General features: G+C 42.8%; 2 protein-coding genes across 3 annotated transcripts; one reads left to right on the forward strand and one right to left on the reverse strand.

Annotated features, from left to right (window-relative positions):
- Positions 1 to 1,573: 1,573 nt before the first annotated feature.
- rad17 (RAD17 checkpoint clamp loader component) lies at positions 1,574 to 16,387 on the reverse strand. 2 transcript variants are annotated; one of them, XM_041836420.2, is made up of 17 exons: positions 16,301 to 16,387; positions 15,098 to 15,192; positions 14,722 to 14,988; positions 14,546 to 14,626; positions 13,822 to 14,002; positions 13,341 to 13,483; positions 13,184 to 13,236; positions 12,953 to 13,078; positions 12,732 to 12,801; positions 12,508 to 12,619; positions 11,887 to 12,087; positions 11,480 to 11,574; positions 11,248 to 11,394; positions 6,832 to 6,960; positions 6,469 to 6,589; positions 2,774 to 2,831; positions 1,574 to 2,651 (listed from the first exon to the last, which is right to left on the reverse strand). In XM_041836420.2, exons 2-17 carry the CDS (start codon positions 15,140 to 15,142, stop codon positions 2,357 to 2,359), a joined length of 2,124 nt encoding a protein of 707 aa, XP_041692354.1. In that variant the 5' UTR covers positions 15,143 to 15,192; positions 16,301 to 16,387; the 3' UTR covers positions 1,574 to 2,356. The 2 variants fall into 2 exon arrangements, with proteins under 2 accessions (XP_041692354.1, XP_041692353.1); XM_041836419.2 differs by lacking the exon at positions 16,301 to 16,387 and adding an exon at positions 15,552 to 15,667.
- ak6 (adenylate kinase 6) lies at positions 15,720 to 20,716 on the forward strand. Its single transcript, XM_041836421.2, has 5 exons — positions 15,720 to 15,962; positions 16,340 to 16,432; positions 18,332 to 18,390; positions 18,554 to 18,699; positions 19,543 to 20,716. The coding sequence occupies exons 1-5, from the start codon at positions 15,926 to 15,928 to the stop codon at positions 19,730 to 19,732; spliced, it is 525 nt and encodes a 174-aa protein (XP_041692355.1). The 5' UTR covers positions 15,720 to 15,925; the 3' UTR covers positions 19,733 to 20,716.
- The last annotated feature ends 321 nt before the right edge of the window (positions 20,717 to 21,037 follow it).

Consider the following 21,037-nt stretch of genomic DNA (forward strand, 5'->3'; position numbering starts at 1 on the left):
AAAATAACATTGCGGGACTTCGGTTGTGTTTGGGACCAGTTCTTGCGGTAGCGGGTGGGAGTCGGACAGAAAGCCAGCTGGCGGGTGCAGGCGGGAACGGGATGAAGAAATCAGTCCTGTGCAGACCTCTACTGTGCACCATGACAGACCTCTACTGTGCACCATGACAGACCTCTACTGTGCACCATGACAGGGAAGCCTGTAACGTTAGAGCTGTTTATTACTGTGTCAGTGTGAAAAGTAGGGAACTAGCTAGGGAAACTGACAGACGTTACATTGCCATACTGACTAATAAAACTCACATTGCACTGGAAAAACGTCAGAATATACATTTTCAATCATTTGATTCGGGTCTAGTGTGATCGAGGCAAAAATAATAGCTAACGTTAGCCAACTTTTAGCCAGCTCTCTCTCTAACGGTACATCAACTGGCAAAAGTTAGCAAAGTTAATTTTCTTCTGAAACGGGACAAAACAAAGGCTACAAAACATTTCCATACAAACAACAGCTGTTAGATAGTAATAATAGCCGCATCATATCACTATCTGACAGATAACTAGAGGCTAGAGCTGACCTGGCTGTGGTAGCTTTTAGCTAGCATAGCTTATTCATTCACCTCAGTCGAGAGGGGATGAAACATTAGCTAACGTTACATGTCAGTTACAATACTAGCTCAGCCCTGCGAATAAACACTAGTTTCATTTTTTTCTGTTAAGTTAAACAGCAGTTCCCTTGGCAGCTACATCAGTCAACTAAATAGTAGCCAGTTTCTGCCCTGCTTGCTTTTACGACTTGGTGAAAGAGTGCAACACATACACACTGAACTATGCTCAACTCTCCCGTGCTGGTCAGCCAGCCTTCCAGAAGCTTTGCCTTCACACAGCCTGTCAGCCTGCTCTGAGATGTCCGCATGGTCCTAAATCCAGCCGGCTGAACACTCCAAACAGCATACCAGGACTGCTCTGAGACGTCCGCATGGTCCTAAAACACACATTGCCTCTTTTTTTTTTACCACTTTGCAACGATAAAACTGGGGAAGACAAAAATGCAATTTCAGAATGTGGGGGGGGACATGACCCCAGTCCCCAGTGAAAGTTGCACCCCTGCATTTTTGGATGGTTAGCTGAATAGTCCCAAAAATGAGCAGCCAAAACAGAACGTGATTTGATTTAAACAAAATACAGGAAGGCTATTTAGTTTGTTAACACCATCTGCTCTCATTTTCTCACGAATCAGTAATTCAAAATAATCAAAATGCATATTTCCATTAATCTGATGGAGCTTCAAATAATGCTGCCGTGCCAAATGTTTTTATTCATAGAGGCTACACTGTCCCACAAAATCATCGTGCTTTCCCGCATTATTTTAAATGTGGTGACCTACTATCTCAACATAAAATATTTCAGTATTTTTTGTGACAGTTGTTTAAAATTATTACCATTATTCACTGCGTTGCTTGCTGTAGTTCTGTAGGTGTCTTGAAGAAAAACTTTATGCCATTTTGTGGTTCTCTGATATGATGCCCATGAATGGAAGAGACTTGGATTACATTATTTCTGCATTTAGAAACGTATTCAATTTTAACAAAATACTTTATTTCACTTTCTGTTTTACACTTCTTTTGAAATAAGATGGGAGGCCACAACTTTTAGTAATCTTTTCTTCAAGATTCAGTGGAAGCTAGAAAGAGGTGAACATTAACCTTTCACTGCCAAGCTCTTTTGGCATGGTCATTTACAAAAGACAAGGATGAGGACAATCTTATTGAAAAGCCAGGCAGGCATATTAAGCCTACCACTGTACACATCTCCAAGTTCTCAACAGTTCTAAAGCCAAACAAAATAAATTCAAAGATAAGTGCTCTAAAACACACAAATAAATATAGTCAATATTTCAAAAACCGTAACAAACACATAAAGTCTGCAATAAAGCTAGCCACAACATCTGTCATATGTGTTTTGTTAATAAATGTATCAAATAAATCAGTGTGTCAGGTCCAATTCCATTTCAATTTAAGTCACTTGTTCAGATATGGAATCGGACAGGACTTGGGATGGAATTTGCCCGTACTCACTGAGGCAAAACACTAATGAATAATACCAGAAATTCCTTGATATGACAACTACAGTCATTACCATAAGAAACAATAACAGATACAGTGACAGTCAGACATATAATACCAACGAAAGCAAACGTATTCTGTTCTGTCCTGTAACTGATCACAGTTTACAGGTAAGGCAGGAGGGCGGGACCATGTCAGAAGTCTGTGATTGGAACGTCGGCTCTGTCAATCACAAAGGCGGGAGGGTGAATGTATCAGAAGTCTCTGTACTGTGATTAGTGTCAGCTCTGTCTATCAGAAATCACTGTCGTATTCCTCTATGACTAGGTCCTCTTCCTCCAGAAGGGCTGAGGTGGTAGTGGGCTGAGGCTGGGAGGCAGGGAGGTCTCCACCTGGTCCCCCAGCCCCTGGGCCCTGGCTGCCTGGTACGGGAGGCTCCAGGGAGGGATCCCCCTGGTCTCCTGTCTCCCCAGAGAGGGTGCCTGAGGTTGGGTCGATGGATGAAGACACAAGCCTCCCCTCCTCCTCTTCCTCACTGTCCAACTCCAGCAGTCCTGGGTCTTTGTCTGTCAGAGCCTCCAGTTTCAACCTGGACAGGATGCAGAGACAGAGAGGAACACAAATTAAGAGTTCAGTGGCTTTTAGAAAATACGGAAGACAACTTCCCACTATACTGCAAATATAGTAAGAGATTGCTTATAGGTGATGTACCTGCCAGGGAACTTTCTGCAGGAAAGACAACCCACGTCCTGAATGAAGGCTATCTGAGCTGTATGGGAGAGACAGAGAGGGTTTTTTTAAAACTCGTAATCGTAAAAAACGGAAGTGTTTTAATATGCCTAAATAGATTATTGTCAAAATACCCATCACCCTGCAAGTTTATAGACCAGAAAAGCTGCAGATTAGGAGCAGCGTGGAGGGGTGCATGTCTGTGTGTCTCAATTTGCAGCGGCAGTTTGCCGTCACTCAGTCAGAATGTGCATCGGCAGTTCATATTTTGGCCCTACACTCGCCCTGCTATGCTATCAAAACATCCTCACCATTTGAGTTATCATAGTATCCGGCTAACTGGAGGCAGCAGCGATCTAAATGATCAGACCGAGACATGCGAGGAGAAGTGATCCGGTGAAATTATGAAGCAAAGCGAGTGGACCAGGGCCTAAAATGAACACCCGCCACCTGCCAAATGTGGGTTGATTTTGGCGTTGGCGGGTGAGATGTCTATCACCAGCCACGTTAGCGGGTAAGACGTCTATTCCACCAGCCACATTGGTTGGTGGGTGGTCAGGGCTCCACAGTGTGAGCATTTCACTAGCATTTGGGACTAAAAATAGTCAAGTATGATCACATTTCTAGTAAAATCAATGCTGAGGTAGCTGTTTTGTTTCATAGCTGCTAACACTGTCTGGCTGGGGGCTGTGCGCACCTGAAGAGCGGAGTGAAAGATTCATTTTTAGAAGCGCTGCGTCCAGGCATAAAAGTTGGTCTAATTTACTTGAAACGAACGTCTACTGAAGTGAGACTGTCCTTGTGTTTCTATGGCTATTTACCTTGTTTTGTTCACAAGCTAGGTTGTTTTTCACTGCTTGAGTTTCAACTGCTAGGGAAGAGAAGACAATGCTGGTACTAGTCAGACTCTCAATCTTAAAAGGCACAAACATGACTGAGTTGCGTTACCAAGGTAACCTCCCGCCCATAAAGGGGGGAAATTGTTGTCTTATCTGTGATATTTTGGTTAAAAATGTAATGAAGTTAACCAATATACCACATTACTTCTAACTATACTGAACAAAAATATAAAAGGTCTCAGAAATGTTCCATACACACAAAAAGCGTATTTCTCTCAAATGTTGTGCACAAATTTGTTTACATCCCTGTTAGTGAGCATTTCTCCTTTGCCGTCTCTGGGAAGCTCATCTGCGCGCTCGTCGTACTCACCAGGGTCTTGACCTGACTGCAGTTTGGTGTCGTAACAGACTTCAGTGAGCAAATGCTCACCTTCAATGGCCACTGGCACGCTGGAGAACTGTGCTCTTCATCATGGATGAATCCCAGTTTCAACTGTACCGGGCAGATGGCGTTGTGTGGGTGAGCGGTTTGTTGATGTCAACGTTGTGAACAGAGTGCCCTATGGTGGCGGTGGGGTTATGGTATGGGCAGGACAACGAACACAATTGCATTTTATCGATTTGAATACACAGGGACACCGTGATGAGATCCTGAGGCCCAATGTCGTGCCATTCATCTGCCACCATCACCTCATGTTTCAGCATTATAATGCACGGCCCCATGTCGCAAGGATCTGTACACAATTCCTGGAAGCTGAACATTTCCAAGTTCTTCCATGGCCTGCATACTCACCAGACATGTCACCCATTGAGCATGTTTGGGACAGCCATTGCAACTTCACACAGCCATTGAAGAGGAGTGGGAAAACATTCCACAGGCCACAATCAACAGCCTAATCAACTCTATGTGAAGGAGATGTGTCGCGCTGCACGAGGCAAATCGTGGTTACACCAGATACTGACTGGTTTTCTGATCCACGCCCCTACCTTTTTTTAAAGGTATCTGTGACCAACAGATGCATATCTGTATTCCCGGTCATCCATAGATTACGACCTAATGAATTTATTTCAATTGATCGATTTCCTTATATGAACTGTAACTCAGCAAAATCTTTTAAATTGTTGCTTGTTGCGTTTATATTTTTGTTCAGTGTAGTAAAACATGTATTGTTTTAGAAACATTACAAAGCATGCTCATCTGTGTTTTTGTGTTTTGTTGGTGTAATTTCCCCCCCCAAAAAAATAATATTTTGGCTGTTTTTGTTTTTTTATCTACCTGCCACAGTGGCTGCTAATTTTAGGCCCTGGAGAGGGACAGAGAAACACAGCTTTGCTCCATCCAATCAGAGAAGCAGGATCAACGTACAGCCCGCCCTTCTCTTTACAGACAGGCAAACTAGCCATTTGAGCTATTTAGAACATGTAGCACCTTGCACTTGATTGAACGATGCCTGCTGGCACCTGAAAAAAAAAAACGAAAAAAAAAATGTATCACAGATTATTACTAAAAATACTCTGATCATAATCGTGTCAGGAAAATTGCCCGTATCCGTTAAGATACTGGTTTTGTTGGACTACTCAGCACACCCCTAGTCATCAGACACTAGTAGCATTAGCAACACAGGTTCAAGAGCGACATGGCTTTCAGATGCAAATCAACCACCTGCAGTCTGCATTGCTAAGCGTAGTCATACAATGGACCCTGTCCTTCATTTGCATGTGTTTAACCCACTAAGGTGGACAGAGGTTTTCTTTCTGCTGGTGTGGGCAGGCAAGAATAAAGGGACATTCTGTTTAGAACTTACAGACGTCCCGAGACACCAGACCCGGTCTCAGGGATAGCCAACTCTGGAGATCCCATCGATCTCCGCTCACAAAACCTGCTCAAGTTTTTTTTGCACCTTACTTTTTGTAATAATCTCCAAGGCTCTCTAAAATGTTAGAAATTGGTGCCTCTAGGGCAGGGGCCCAAAAAAGGCCTGCAAGTTATATTTTTTGCCACTCAAATCACCAGGAATTAGTTTAATACAGGAAATCTGTTCCCAATTATTCCCACAAATAAAAAATAAAATAGATAAATGTTATCGTGTCTCAACGTAATCAAGGTATGACATTTTTAAATACCACCTCTTGTTGGGCTTAGTTGGTCAATTTGCGACGTACAAATTATTAGAATTATGTTCCGGCCCCTGACTATCCGCTCCGACAAAAAAAAAACATCCCGTGGCTGAATCTAGTTGCCTACCCCTGCTCTAGGGCAATTCAGACAGCTGACTAAGGACATTTTTACTGAAGAATGTGTTCGTTTTCTATTATTGTGTTTTGCTTTTCGTGTATTGATGTGAATATTGATGTGTATAGATGTGTATTGATGTGAATATTGATGTGTATAGATGTGAATGTTGATGTGTATAGTGTCTATAGATGTGAATATTGATGTGTATAGATGTGTATTGATGTGAATATTGATGTGTATAGATGTGAATATTGATGTGTATAGTGTCTATAGATGTGAATAGTGTGTATAGATGTGAATATTGATGTGTATAGTGTCTATAGATGTGTATAGTGTCTATAGATGTGAATAGTGTGTATAGATGTGAATATTGATGTGTATAGTGTCTATAGATGTGTATAGTGTGTATACACGGCTCATGTGGAAAATATCAAATAAAGGTTCAACAAAGATGAGGATGTTTCTGTTATAGTAATGTATTTAGCTTTCTTTGTATAATATTTGCTTGTGTGTGTGTATGTGGGTGTAATCTTGCATTCTAATTCTAAGGTTGCAGGGCAATGCAGGTCACGTCATGTCACGTGTGCGTGTCTGTGTGTCACCTGGATTCCTCAAGGGGTTGCTGAGCTGAGCGAGGTAAGGCAGTAGCTCCGTCTGGAGACTGACAGGCGTCAGGCAGAAACTGACGAAGAGAGACTGGGCAGCCTGGCAGTTCTCACGGTACTGAAATAAAACACACACACACACACACATTAGGACTTAAGAAAGTCCCCTCCTGTTACTGGTATCAACCCCAATATGTGTGAAAGTGTTTCCTTCATAATCTTCTGACCATTCACCTTATCTTGACCAGTAGTAAGTTGGGTTTGAGCTTGGGCCTGAATATGTGTGTGTGTGTGTGTGTGAGTGACTGAGTAAGCATGCGCGCGCGTGTGTGTGCATGTGCGTGTGTGTGCATGTGTTACCTTCTTGTTGACCAATAGCCAGTTGGGTTTGTGTAAGGGTCTGAAGCCGCCAGCCACGTGACCAGAGTTGGAGTGTAGAAGACCTCTGGTGGCGACAGACGAGCCATACTCCCCCATGGTGCTACGAGACTACATACACATACAGTTGAAGTTGGAAGTTTACATATACTTAGGTTGGAGTCATTAAAACTTGTTATTTCAACCACTCCACAAATTTCTTGTTAACAAACTATAGTTTTGGCAAGTCGGTTAGGACATCTACTTTGTGCATGACACAAGTAATTTTCCAACAATTGTTTACAGACAGATTATTTCACTTATAATTCACTGTATCACAATTCCAGTGTGTCAGAAGTTTACATACACTAAGTTGACTGTGCCTTTAAACAGCTTGGAAAATTCCAGAAAATGATGTCATGGCTTTAGAAGCTTCTGATAGCCTAATTGACATCATTTGAGTCAATTGGAGGTGTACCCGTGGATGTATTTCAAGGCCTACCTTCAAACTCAGTGCCTCTTTGCTTGACATCATGGGAAAATCAAAAGAAATCAGCCAAGACCTCAGAAAAAAAATGGTAGACCTCCACAAGTCTGGTCCATCCTTGGGAGCAATTTCCAAACGGCTGAAGGTACCACGTTCATCTGTACAAACAATAGTACGCAAGTATAAACACCATAGGACCACGCAGCCGTCAAACCGCTCAGGAAGGAGACGCGTTCTGTCTCCTAGAGATGAACGTACTTTGGTGCGAAAAGTGCAAATCAATCCCAGAACAACAGCAAAGGACCTTGTGAAGATGCTGGAGGAAACAGGTACAAAAGTATCTACAGTGGGGAGAACAAGTATTTGATACACTGCCGGTTTTGCAGGTTTTCCTACTTACAAAGCATGTAGAGGTCTGTAATTTCTATCATAGGTACACTTCAAAATGTGAGAGACGGAATCTATAAAAAAAATCCAGAAAATCACATTATATGATTTTTAAGTAATTAATTAGCATTTTATTGCATGACATAAGTATTTGATACATCAGAAAAGCAGAACTTAATATTTGGTACAGAAACCTTTGTTTGCAATTACAGAGATCATACGTTTCCTGTAGGTCTTGACCAGGTTTGCACACACTGCAGCAGGGATTTTGTCCCACTCCTCCATACAGACCTTCTCCAGATCCTTCAGGTTTCGGGGCTGTCGCTGGGCAATACGGACTTTCAGCTCCCTCCAAAGATTTTCTATTGGGTTCAGGTCTGGAGACTGGCTAGGCCACTCCAGGACCTTGAGATGCTTCTTACGGAGCCACTCCTTAGTTGCCCTGGCTATGTGTTTCGGAACGTTGTCATGCTGGAAGACCCAGCCACGACCCATCTTCAATGCTCTTACTGAGGGAAGGAGGTTGTTGGCCAAGATCTCGCGATACATGGCCCCATCCATCTTCCCCTCAATACGGTGCAGTCGTCCTGTCCCCTTTGCAGAAAAGCATCCCCAAAGAATGATGTTTCCACCTCCATGCTTCACGGTTGGGATGGTGTTCTTGGGGTTGTACTCATCCTTCTTCTTCTTCCAAACACGGCGAGTGGAGTTTAGACCAAAAAGCTATATTTTTGTCTCATCAGACCACATGACCTTCTCCCATTCCTCCTCTGGATCATCCAGATGGTCACTGGCAAACTTCAGACGGGCCTGGACATGCGCTGGCTTGAGCAGGAGGACCTTGCGTGCGCTGCAGGATTTTAATCCATGACGGCGTAGTGTGTTACTAATGGTTTTCTTTGAGACTGTGGTCCCAGCTCTCTTCAGGTCATTGACCAGGTCCTGCCGTGTAGTTCTGGGCTGATCCCTCACCTTCCTCATGATCATTGATGCCCCACGAGGTGAGATCTTGCATGGAGCCCCAGACCGAGGGTGATTGACCGTCATCTTGAACTTCTTCCATTTTCAAATAATGGCGCCAACAGTTGTTGCCTTCTCACCAAGCTGCTTGCCTATTGTCCTGTAGACCATCCCAGCCTTGTGCAGGTCTACAATTTTATCCCTGATGTCCTTACACAGCTCTCTGGTCTTGGCCATTGTGGAGAGGTTGGAGTCTGTTTGATTGAGTGTGTGGACAGGTGTCTTATACAGGTAACGAGTTCAAACAGGTGCAGTTAATACAGGTAATGAGTGGAGAACATGAGGGCTTCTTAAAGAAAAACTAACAGGTCTATGAGAGCCGGAATTCTTACTGGTTGGTAGGTGATCAAATACTTATGTCATGCAATAAAATGCAAATTAATTACTTAAAAATCATACAATGTGATTTTCTGGATTTTTGTTTTAGATTCCGTCTCTCACAGTTGAAGTGTACCTATGATAAAAATTACAGACCTCTACATGCTTTGTAAGTAGGAGAATCTGCAGTGTATCAAATACTTGTTCTCCCCACTGTATATCCACAGTAAAACGAGTCCTATCTCGACATAACCTGAAAGGTCACTCAGCAAGGAAGAAGCCACTGCTCCAAAACCGCCATAAAAAAGCCAGACTACGGTTTGCAACTGCACATGGGGACAAAGATCGTACTTTTTGGAGAAATGTCCTCTGGTCTGATGAAACAAAAATAGAACTGTTTGGCCATAATGACCATCGTTATGTTTGGAGGAAAAAGGGGGTTGCTTGCAAGCCGAAGAACACCATCCCAACCGTGAAGCACGGGGGTGGTAGCATCATGCTGTGGGGGTGCTTTGCTGCAGGAGGGACTGGTGCACTTCACAAAATAGATGGCATCATGAAGAAGGAAAATTATGTGGATATAATGAAGCAACATCTCAAGACATCAGTCAGGAAGTTAAAGCTTGGTCGCAAATGGGTCTTCCAAATGGACAATGACCCCAAGCATACTTCCAAAGTTGTGGAAAAATGGCTTAAGGACAACAAAGTCAAGGTATTGGAGTGGCCATCACAAAGCCCTGACCTCAATCCTATAGAAAATTTGTGGGCAGAACTGAAAAAGCGTGTGCGAGCAAGGAGGCCTACAAACCTGACTCAGTTACACCAGCTCTGTCAGGAGGAATGGACCAAAATTCACCCAACTTATTGTGGGAAGCTTGGGGAAGGCTACCTGAAACGTTTGACCCAAGTTAAACAATTTAAAGGCAATGCTACCAAATACTAATTGAGTGTATGTAAACTTCTGACCCACTGGGAATGTGATGAAAGAAATAAAAGCTGAAATAAATCACTCTACTATTATTCTTACATTTCACATTCTTAAAATAAAGTGGTGATCCTAACTGACCTAAGACAGGGAATTTTTACTAGGATTAATTGTCAAGAATTGTGAAAAACTGAGTTTAAATGTATTTGGCTAAGGTGTATGTAAACTTCCGACTTCAATTGTATATACCATGACACTGTCTGCTAGCTGGGAAATGTTTTGCAACATTAACTCAATAAGTATATGCATTGCTAGTGATATGGTGCCAGTGGAGCATAATATGAAAACTTGCCTCTATGGGACAGTGTCCAAATCCAAGTCTTCAAAGTTAGATTGAAATATGTAATAGCTCATGTCCATGTACTGACATGTGCTCCTGATGTTTTCATGTACATTTGGACAATTGGTGTTTTTCAATTCTATAAAACCAGTCATTTATGGGTTTGTGAACACTCCACTTGTGCAATAAGCATAAAACACAATTATTTAAGGAATTGGCAACCCGTTCTCATTCTGAGAAATAAGGTAGGCCACTTGATTTCAACATCTGAACAAAGTGGACAGGCTAGCATGCCAATCAAACAGTTGGGAGACGGACAGAAGGGTGTGTTCATAACAATTCAACTGTTCTGCCGTGTTAGCTAGCAAATAGGTCCAAGTTGACTAAACTTGAAATATGAAGATTAGCTGGCTACTCAGTAGAACATGGGCTTGTGCTTGAGGGATTGTTGATGAGACCGGTGTTAATTGGCTATAATGCCTGCTACAAGAAGTTAGTCATTATTAGTGGATGTGCATCATGCATGGTTCTGGTTTGTTTTAGTTTTTTTTTTAAACAAAAAGGTCATTTACATAGACTTGAAAGCCAGATCAGTGATTATTGCAAAATAACAGGTTAAACTTTGATAAAATAATTACATTATTAGTGGGTCTTATGGTTGTGGAAGGGTTATATTTAGCCTAGGTATAATTTCACAAGCCCTGAATTAATTGGTTATTGCTGACTGTTTGAAACGCAGTGTAACTGTAAGTCGCTCTGGATAAGAGTGTCTGCTAAATGACTTAAATGTAAATAGATTTTACCTTTAAATTGTACAGCAAAGCTAATTTAGAGGAAACGTTGTAAAACAAAATCTAATATATATATATATATATATATATATATATATATATATATATATATATGTGAATCAGCCATGGCCATAATGCTAGGGTTACTCACGCTCCACTCGGCAGTGAGGAAGTCGGCATCAGACAGGTACTCTGCGGCCCGGGCAACGTCCTCCACGTCAGAGAAGAACTCCAGGTAATTCTGCTGCAGGTACAGGCTGAAGAAGTCTCCTGACATGTGGGAGCGTTCTACTACGGCCTGATGAGGGAGAGGAAAGGAAGGGGGTTATATGATTACATGTTAGGTCTGTGTGTGTGTTCGTCTGTGTGTGTGTGTGTTGTACCTCTGGGTCCACCAGTAGTCTGTCTCTGTGGTGCTCTGAGAGGTGTGCAGGCAGACTGGGTCCTTGGGAACCTTCGGAGCCCTCAGGGCTCTCCCCTGTCAATCATAAACACACCAGCCAATCATAATCCATCCATTTCAACAGAGCCCCTCCTCCCAGCAACGCAACATTGTGGAACATTTCTGATATAATTGTGACGAAGAGAGCTGTCCTGATTCCTTATTCTACATGTCAGAGACGCACATTTGTTCTCTATAATACATTTATATCTGAACGTTCCGCAATGTTGTTCCATGCTGAACACAGCCCAGGTGAATCTAAATGCTATGAAGAGGCTTCCTCTCCATATCTCTATTCCATTCACACCGGACACCATGTACTGCCCATTTCCCCCTGCTGTCACTCACTCTTGCAGTAGAGGATCTTGCCGAGTGCTCTGAAGAGAAAGAGGGAGGCGTCTTTCCCTCCTATCGCCTGCTCCTCGTCCCGCCCCTCTGAGTCTTTGGCCTTCCTCTTCCCACGCGTTGCCTTGATAACGGCTCTCCGCGACGAGGTCGCCGCCGCCTTGACCTTTTTCACAGCCCAGAACCCCTTCTTCATAGACTGGTCTGGAACATTATAACCGTTGAGAGCAGCTTTACAGGTGGTTCACCGACCATAATATATTAACCACTGCAGTAGTTCATCACCATCAGGATACTAGTCTATTACCTTTCAGTCAACACTTCAGTCTGGGTCCTGGCTAAAGAGGCCGCTTTCTCTGACACAGATTAAGCCTAGTCCTAGTCTAGAAAAACTCTTTAAAATGTATAATTTCCATTGAATATGCTTCTTAGTCCAGGACTCAGTTTAATCTGTGTGTAGGAAACCAAAACCCAAAAGCTCTAGGTGTGTCACAATGCAAAACAGTTTGGAAGCCATTGATTTTATTCCAGTGGGACACCAGGATTAGGAACAGCAGGTGACTGACCACTGAACTGTTTGATTTGAACTGTTGTGTGGCGTTTATGGGTGTGTGGCGCCCTCACCTGTGAGACAGGAGAACTGCAGGCTGTTGATGGCACTACGGATGTCCCCAGAGGTCCCTGAACACAGCAGCTCCAAAGCAGCCTTGTCAGGAACACACATCTTTCCTCCACTCTGTGGACACACACACACAATAATTAATATATACTATTAAAAACACACACATTCAAACAACACATACACATTGACATTAAGAAAAGATGCACACAAAGATGTTTTGTTTTACTTTTCCTGCCTCTACGGACACAATCCGGCTCAGAACCTTCATCATACTGGTAGGAGCCACAGGGTTAAAACTGGAAACAGAAGAAGAGAGACACTGGGTTAGAGAAAGATAACCTGTAAAGAACCTACCCGATGTTGCAAATGTTCAGTTCCCCCTGTACATGTTTGGAGAACAGTGGGCAGTGTGTGTAGGGTTAGTGTACAGTGTTTACTGTACAGCACCTGATGTTGCAGACCCCCAGCTCTTCCTGTACTTGTTTAGGGAACAGTAGTCTGGAGCTGCTGTCTCCACTCAGACTGTCAGACACGATGAACAGCAGGGGACGCCGGCACGTCCTCACAAACCGCCTGACAGAGGAGGAACATGCACGTACACACGTGTGAATACACCCACAAATTAATATTAATATCTTCTGCAGTCACAGTCAGTCGCTCAAAACACGATGAGCTCACCTTAGAATATCATGCAGGGACCCGGGCTGCCTGTAGAACTGGTTAGGAAAGTCCTGAGAGAGAGAGTAAAGCTTTTCTTACTGCTGTAGACATTTACGTGCCGAGTTATCACGGCAACGATCCTGTCTGTAAGTACTAAGTAGGTAGAGTACTGTACCTCCACCAGAATTAGCTTCCTGTCTGAGTCCGAGGCCCCTCCCTCTCCGCTCATCTGCAGGCGGTTGTACTTGTTGGCCCTGAGAAGGAACTCCTGGAACAGGCCTGTCTGAGAGCTGCCATAGAAACCATTGAACCTCGAGTCTGGTGGTGGAAGAAAACGTTATCAAAGTTTTTTTATCATGTGATTATTTGTTGGACGTGCACTGGCAGTCCAATTGTTATTTGTCCAATTACGTTTATTCCGTCTACAAAAACAAAAATGGGAAAACCCAAAATAGAGGCCCTAGGCTGTTTGGTCCAGACAGACCTGGGGCCTGTTCAGGAGGGTACAATGTCACAACGAGCATATAGAAATGTACTAAACAGATAGGATAGTTTGTCATGTAGAATAAGGAATCATGTCAGCTCTACACAATCCAGTACTATCTGCAACGTTGAGAAAGTTTTACACCACTGAATACACACCAGGTTTTTCTCACCTGGGTCGAAGGTCTGTCTGTAGGTGTCAGGGTCTGAGTGGTCTGTGCTGGGTCGGTAATCTGAGAGGCTGGAGGGGTTGCTCCACTCCTGCACCCTGTAGCCCAGTTTCTGGGCCAGAACCTGCACTGTAGCTGACTTCCCACAACCTGACGGACCAGTCAGCAGCAGGACAGCGCCACCCTGTGGACACGAGGGCACAGTAACATTTCAGAAAACTTGTGGTTAGATTAGATTTCATAGCCATGGGAAGATGTTTGGGGGTGAGGTGCAATAAAATGTGCCGGCGCTACAGATGTCTATATCGGTCCACTAATACAGGACTAGTAAAGGCCCAGTGCACTACTTTTGTGGAAAAAATAAAAATGTTCACACACAAAAAATATATATATGTCATATTTATTCCGATTTTTCATGGGCACCCTCAGAACCCCTTCTGCCCTTGGCTATGTTTGATTTACAAAGCATTTCTACAGATAAACATTACAAACATTGAAAATAGAACATAAATCTGTTGTGTTGGTGTAAATGAACAGTTGGTCATGTTTCAGCTTTGATTTTGTGTATTATTCTCAATTGAAAACACAAATATTCTGAATTTGAAGTGATAAAAGTGTCTCTAAAACTGTGATGAATACATAGTGCCATAACAGTGAAGTATAGCCATCTTTTTAGCAATAAAAACAACAGAGCCTAAACTGAGTTATAAAAACATCAGAGACAAACCTTTGCAGTCTTGGGGTCCACATGTACTCTCATCCAATCCTCCACCTCTTCAATCTTCTTTTTGTGGACGGCCAGTTCAGCCTACACAAGGCCAAACAGAGATAAGTGTGTGATGAAATTCACAACTTCACTCCAGTGGGGGTCTGGTGGTCTAGTCCTTCCCCCAGGATAGTTACCTGAGAGTGGGGTTTGTGTGTGTCCACCCAGGGCTCATCCTGGTCCCCCTGTGCAGGCTCTGTGGAGGTAGAGGTCTGGAGCTGGGAGGCGTTGGGGTCTGCCCTCCTCTTACAGAGGCGTTTACTGCTGTTGGGGTCGGTGCTGGATGGCTGGACCTTGTCAACCCTGGTACCTCCAGAGAGGGCTGCGCCTCCACTGCCTGAGGAGAGGGAGAGGTTGGCATTGCCGAAGAATTCACCGAATGATGGCTCCACCCAACGATTCAGCTGGGGGGAGAGAGGTGTTAGTGAAGTGACATTGCATCCTTACGTGCTAGCGATCTACTTTGAAATCGCTCACAGACCTGCCTTCCACACTCACACACCATGAACTCACTTTATTTGAGGCTACTTTTCCTCTCAGAGAAAGTTTTGACATCATAAGATGTGGTGCTTCACATTGACAAAAGGAGCCAGCTGGTCAATGCAAGACTGAGGAAGATGGAATTGAAAACATCATCATTAGCTTTCATCATAACGAATGCAGAAAACAGACTAACTTAACTAGGTAACGTAGCTACCTAGCGCTAATTCTACTAACGTTAGCTAGCGATTGCTACTGAGTAATAGCTAGCTACATGGCATAACTAAGTAGGAATAAAGTCGATTAAATCACAAGAGCTACAATAGTAGCTAACATATCCAACGTTTCGAATAGTCTACCTAACGTTAGTTGGCAAACAAGTTGACAAAGTAACGTTAAGCTAAAGTTGCTAGTTAGCTAGCTACCTACGCAGACTTCACTTCTCGCGCACAAACCTAGCAAGCTAAATTAAACAAACTATGCATACCTTTCTTGGCCATCATCTGAAGTAATTCCAAAGTTTGATAGTCAAATTTATTAGAACTTCAGTTTGTAACAAACGTTGACTCAAAACATCACAACAGCGACCGTTTTCCCTTTAAAATTGAGGTCCTTCAGCCAACGCGGCGCGCAATACTGACGTCACATTATACACGGGGCGCGTGTTCTGCAAATACTCGATTCATCCCGAAGCTTTGTTGTTTTTTTACTCATAGGTAACTTTGATTGAATGGGTTACTGATTGTTACACATTGTCTGGTTTTGTTAACAAAAGTAATAAACAAAATAGGAGAACTTTCCGAGTTCTAAGGTAACTGTATTTGGTCACGTGCAGAGCACGCAAGGCAAGGAAAAGCAGCGATGAAAATCATGAAGCGACCAAATATTCTACTGACAGGTAAACAAGTCTTCATCCAACTAGTTAACGATCTATTTAACTACCACTGTCTACCCACATGTATAAAGATATTTCATTTGTAAGTGTAAGTGTTCAGGGCGATTCTGTGCTTGTGGCTAGCCAACGCACCACTAATAAGCTCGAAAGATGCTGCGTGGTCGAATTTCCTGGCTGGTGGCTAGCTACTGTACATAACATCCCCCTTCATAACTTTCGCATCTGTCATTTTGGTTTGCATAGCTACCCAATTTAGAGATATAAAAGGAAGACGTTTGGGACGTAGTTGCAGGTGTACAACGGAGAAGTAGGCTAAAATTGAGATAGCTAACGTTACCTACCTAGTTAGCACGTTGATGATGATCATGCCGTCCTGACAGGCACCCCTGGCGTAGGGAAGACCACCCTGGGAAAAGAGCTTGCCCAGAGGACAGGACTAACCTATGTCAATGTAGGCGACCTGGCACAAGAAGGTAAGAAGACACACCAGGGGTCTATTCATTAGTCGGATTCCGTTGCAAAACGTTTTGCAATAGAAACCGTTTACTATAAAAACAGAAAATGTTTTGCAGCGAAAACGAGTTTCTATTGGTCAGTTAGGCCCCTCCCCGTTCTTTCCATTTGGGAACCTAGAGTAAACTGTTTCCGTTGCAAAACGTTTTCCAAACGTAATCTGACTGATGAATACACCCCAGATTACTAAATGCACAAGGATACCCTAGCTACAGTCCCTTCAGAAAGTATTCACACACCTCGACTTTTTCCAAATGTTGTTGTTACAGCCTGAATTTAAAATGGATGAAATTGAGAGAAAAACATTGTCACTGGCCTACACACAACACCCTATAATGTCAGGTGATTATTATGTTATTTGAAATGTTTAAAAATGAAAAGCTGAAATTTCTTGAGTCAAGAAATATTCAACCCCTTTGTTATGGCAAGCCTAAATAAGTTCAGGATGAAGAATGTGCTTAACAAGTCACATAATAAGTTGCATGGACTCACTCTGTGTGCAATAATAGTGTTTAACATGATTTTTTAAATAACTCATCTCTGTACCCCACACATACAATTATCTGTAAGGTCTGTCGAGCAGTGAATTTCAAACACAGATTCAACCACAAAGACCAGGGAGGTTTTCCAATGCCTCGCAAAGGGCACCTTTTAGTAGATGGGTAGAACATTTTTAAAAAGCAGACATTGAATATCCCTCTGAGCATGGTAAAGTTATTAGTTACACTTTGGATGGTGTATCAATACACCCATTCACTACAAAGATACAGGTGTCCTTCCTAACTCCGTTGCTAGAGAGGACTTTAAATGGTGACTTTAAAACAGTTACAGAGTTTAATGGGTGTGATAGGAGAAAACTGAGGATGGATCAACAACATTGTAGTTACTCCACAATAATAACCTAATTTACAGAGTGAAAAGAAGGAAGCCTGTACTGAATAAAAATATTCCAAAACATGCATCCTGTTTGCAACAAGGCACTAAAGTAATACTGCAAAAAATGTGGCAAAACAATTAACGTTTTGTCCTGAATACAAAGTGTTATGTTTGTGGAAATACAACACATTACTGAGTACCATTCTCAATATTTTCAAGCATAGTGGTGGCTGCGTCATGTTATGGGTATGCTTATAATCGGACTGGGTTTTTCAAGATAAAAAAAAGAAGAAATGGAATGGAGCTAAGCACAGGCAAAATCCGAGAGGGAAACCTGTTACGTCTGCTTTCCACCGGACACTGGGAGATTAATTCACCTTTCAGCAGGACAATAACCTAAAACACAAGGCCAAATCTACACTGGAGTTGCTTACCAAGAAGACAGTGAATGTTCCTGAGTGTCCGAGTTACAGTTTTGACTTGAATCTACTTGGAAATCTATGGTAAGACCTGAAAATGGTTGTCTAGCCATGATCAACAACCAATTTGACAGAGCTTGAATAATTTTGAAAAGAATGATGGCCAAATGTTGCACAACCCAGGTGTGGAAAGCTCTTAGAGACTTACCCAGAAATACTCACAGCTGTAATCGCTGCCAAAGGTGCTTCTACAAAGTATTGACTCAGGGTTGTGAGTACATATGTAAATTATATATTTATTTTTACTTTGTTATGGGGTATTGTGTGTAGATTGGTGAGAAAAAAACATATATTTAATCCATGTTGAATTCAGGCTGTAACACAACAACATGTGGAATAAGTCAAGGGGTATGAATACTTTCTGAAGTCACTGTATCTATCATAACACTACCCCATCTCGACTATCATTGTGTTTTCACATGAAAGGAGTATAAATAGGCCTATCTATCTAATTCGAAGTTTTGGAGATCATGCTGATGACGTTGTTTATTTTGGTCTCTTCAGGGCAGCTGTTTGATGGCTTTGATGAAGAGTACCAGTGCCCAGTTCTAGATGAGGACCGGGTGAGTCTTATCTCCTCTAAAACAGTCTATTCACATCCTCATGACGAAGCCAGACAAAGCCTGTGTATTTTAGGTACTGCAGTTACCCGCCACAGGACTCCAGTGTGTTTTGTTTCCCGTCGAAGTTTAAGGCTGACTGTTTTTATTTCCTTGTGTGTTCCAGGTGGTGGATGAGCTGGAGGATAAGATGGGGGACGGAGGGGTGATAGTGGACTACCACGGCTGTGACTTTTTCCCAGAGCGCTGGTTCCAGATTGTCTTCGTGCTCCGCACAGACAACACCAACCTCTATAGCCGGCTGGAGGGCAGGTGGGTTTCTCCTGGCAAATTGAAAACATTTAACAGTGTATTTGCTAGACGTCACGTATACGAATTATCACTGACGTGCTGTTTTCCAAAAGGGCTACATACACTATGACTCTCTCCTTCTTACTTTTTTCATACTATCGTGCCAACCCAAATCTTTCTGCGCTGGCTCAGAGGTTTTATTTGCTCATTGTGCTTTCAGCACGGTCCCAGCAACTATGGTGGATGCGTAAACAGGCCAGTGGACCACAACCCATTATGGCTCGTCTCAGTAGTCTAAAACGGCTATCTCTCTCCTCCATAGGGGCTACACAGGGAAGACAGGCTATCTCTCTCCTCCATAGGGGCTACACAGGGAAGACAGGCTATCTCTCTCCTCCATAGGGGCTACACAGGGAAGACAGGCTATCTCTCTCCTCCATAGGGGCTACACAGGGAAGACAGGCTCTCTCTCTCCTCCATAGGGGCTACACAGGGAAGACGGGCTCTCTCTCTCCTCCATAGGGGCTACACAGGGAAGACAGGCTATCTCTCTCCTCCATAGGGGCTACACAGGGAAGACAGGCTATCTCTCTCCTCCATAGGGGCTACACAGGGAAGACAGGCTATCTCTCTCCTCCATAGGGGCTACACAGGGAAGACAGGCTATCTCTCTCCTCCATAGGGGCTACACAGGGAAGACATTTATACATTTTCTTATTTCTCTCTCTGTGTACCACCTTTAGAAGAAATGCAAAGCACATAGAGAAATAAGACTGTACAAAACACTCCCCTCTTCCCTGTTAAGACCCTATGGAGGAGACAGAAAGCTCTGACACATGATCTGTCTTTTTCTTCCCTCTACAGGGGCTACACAGGGAAGAAGCTGCAGGACAATGTCCAGTGTGAGATCTTCCAGACCATCTATGAGGAGGCCATGGAGGCCTATAAGGAGGAGATTGTCCACCAGTTGCCCAGCAACGAGCCTGAGGACCTGGAGCGTAACCTGGAGCAGATAGTCCAGTGGATAGAGCAGTGGGTGAAGGACAACAACTAGCACGGACACAAACCCTAGAAACCAAAACAGTGCATGGCTGGAATATTCTTCATACCAGAAAAACATACCATGGGACTCTTCATGTTTGTTGAAAAAAATCTAAACACCTTTAACTTATATCAATCACACACATACTAGGCTTTGCTAGGATAGTACTGAGGCTTGAAATCCTGGTCCTGGTTTTGGTTCGAGCACAACGTGTATCACACCTGATTGTTGAATTGATCAACCAATCATTGAGTTGTTGAAATGGGTGTGATAGTCTTGGACTGGAACAAAAAAAAATATGCCCCAGGTCCGAAAAAAAAATACGAAAACCATCTAGCATAGTCGACAACATTGATGACATAATATTGGTAAACAGTACACTCTTATCGTAGACATGTTTACAGTCTAAGACATGGACAACCACACTCACACACACAGGTAAAGAGCAGGGCATGGTTACCTCACTGAGCAGAGGCCCAGCGTAATGATAATAAATGGGTGTATCTCAAATGGCAGCCTGTTCACTATATAGTGCACTAGTTTTGACCAGGGCCTAGGACACTGGTCAAAGGTAGTGCACTATATATGGTAGAGGGTGTCATTTGGGACGCACACATTGGCTGTGTTTATTCCGTTGGACTGTATGGTTAACCACACCTTCATTTGCGATGAAAGCAAGGGGCAGTAAGCATGTTTAGATACTGACGGCGTTGCAAGAGCTGTTCATGTACAAGCTAGAAGTCATGAAAAGCCATGTCGTCACAAGATTTGGGCAGTATTTAAGTCCAAATGCATGCAATCGCTATATCTCTACTCTAAGGGAAATGTTTTGTCATTTTAGATTCTAAGGATGTGCAAAATTGAATGTGTATTAATTAGATGCATGCTGCATTTGCTTGTGGCATAGATTGATTTAAAATTGATTACAATTTATTTTTGGCACATTCAGCTTATTTTGCATTTATTGCATTCCAATAGTTTATCTACATAAATAAAAACTCATGCCTTTTGGTTAAATGTTTTTGTTTGTTTAAAAATGTTATTTTTGAATTGTATTATCTTCTCTTAAATTCATAATTTCTTGTAGACGGTAGGGCCGTGGCGCCGCTATTAAAAAAAAAAAATAAAAATTAAAAATTAAATATATTTAAGTTTTAATATTACAAAAATATAAAAATATATATACAATCATATCCGCTCACTTTCATCCTGCCGCTCAACCCTCCGAGCCTGGTCAGAGAGAGGGAAGAGAGGAGAGAAGGGGGGGTTCAGCGCAGCGATAAGCAATTTATTAATAATAAATAATGAAATAACTAA

Source organism: Coregonus clupeaformis, chromosome 18 (genome assembly GCF_020615455.1).
Source record: "Coregonus clupeaformis isolate EN_2021a chromosome 18, ASM2061545v1, whole genome shotgun sequence".
Lineage (NCBI taxonomy): Eukaryota > Metazoa > Chordata > Actinopteri > Salmoniformes > Salmonidae > Coregonus > Coregonus clupeaformis.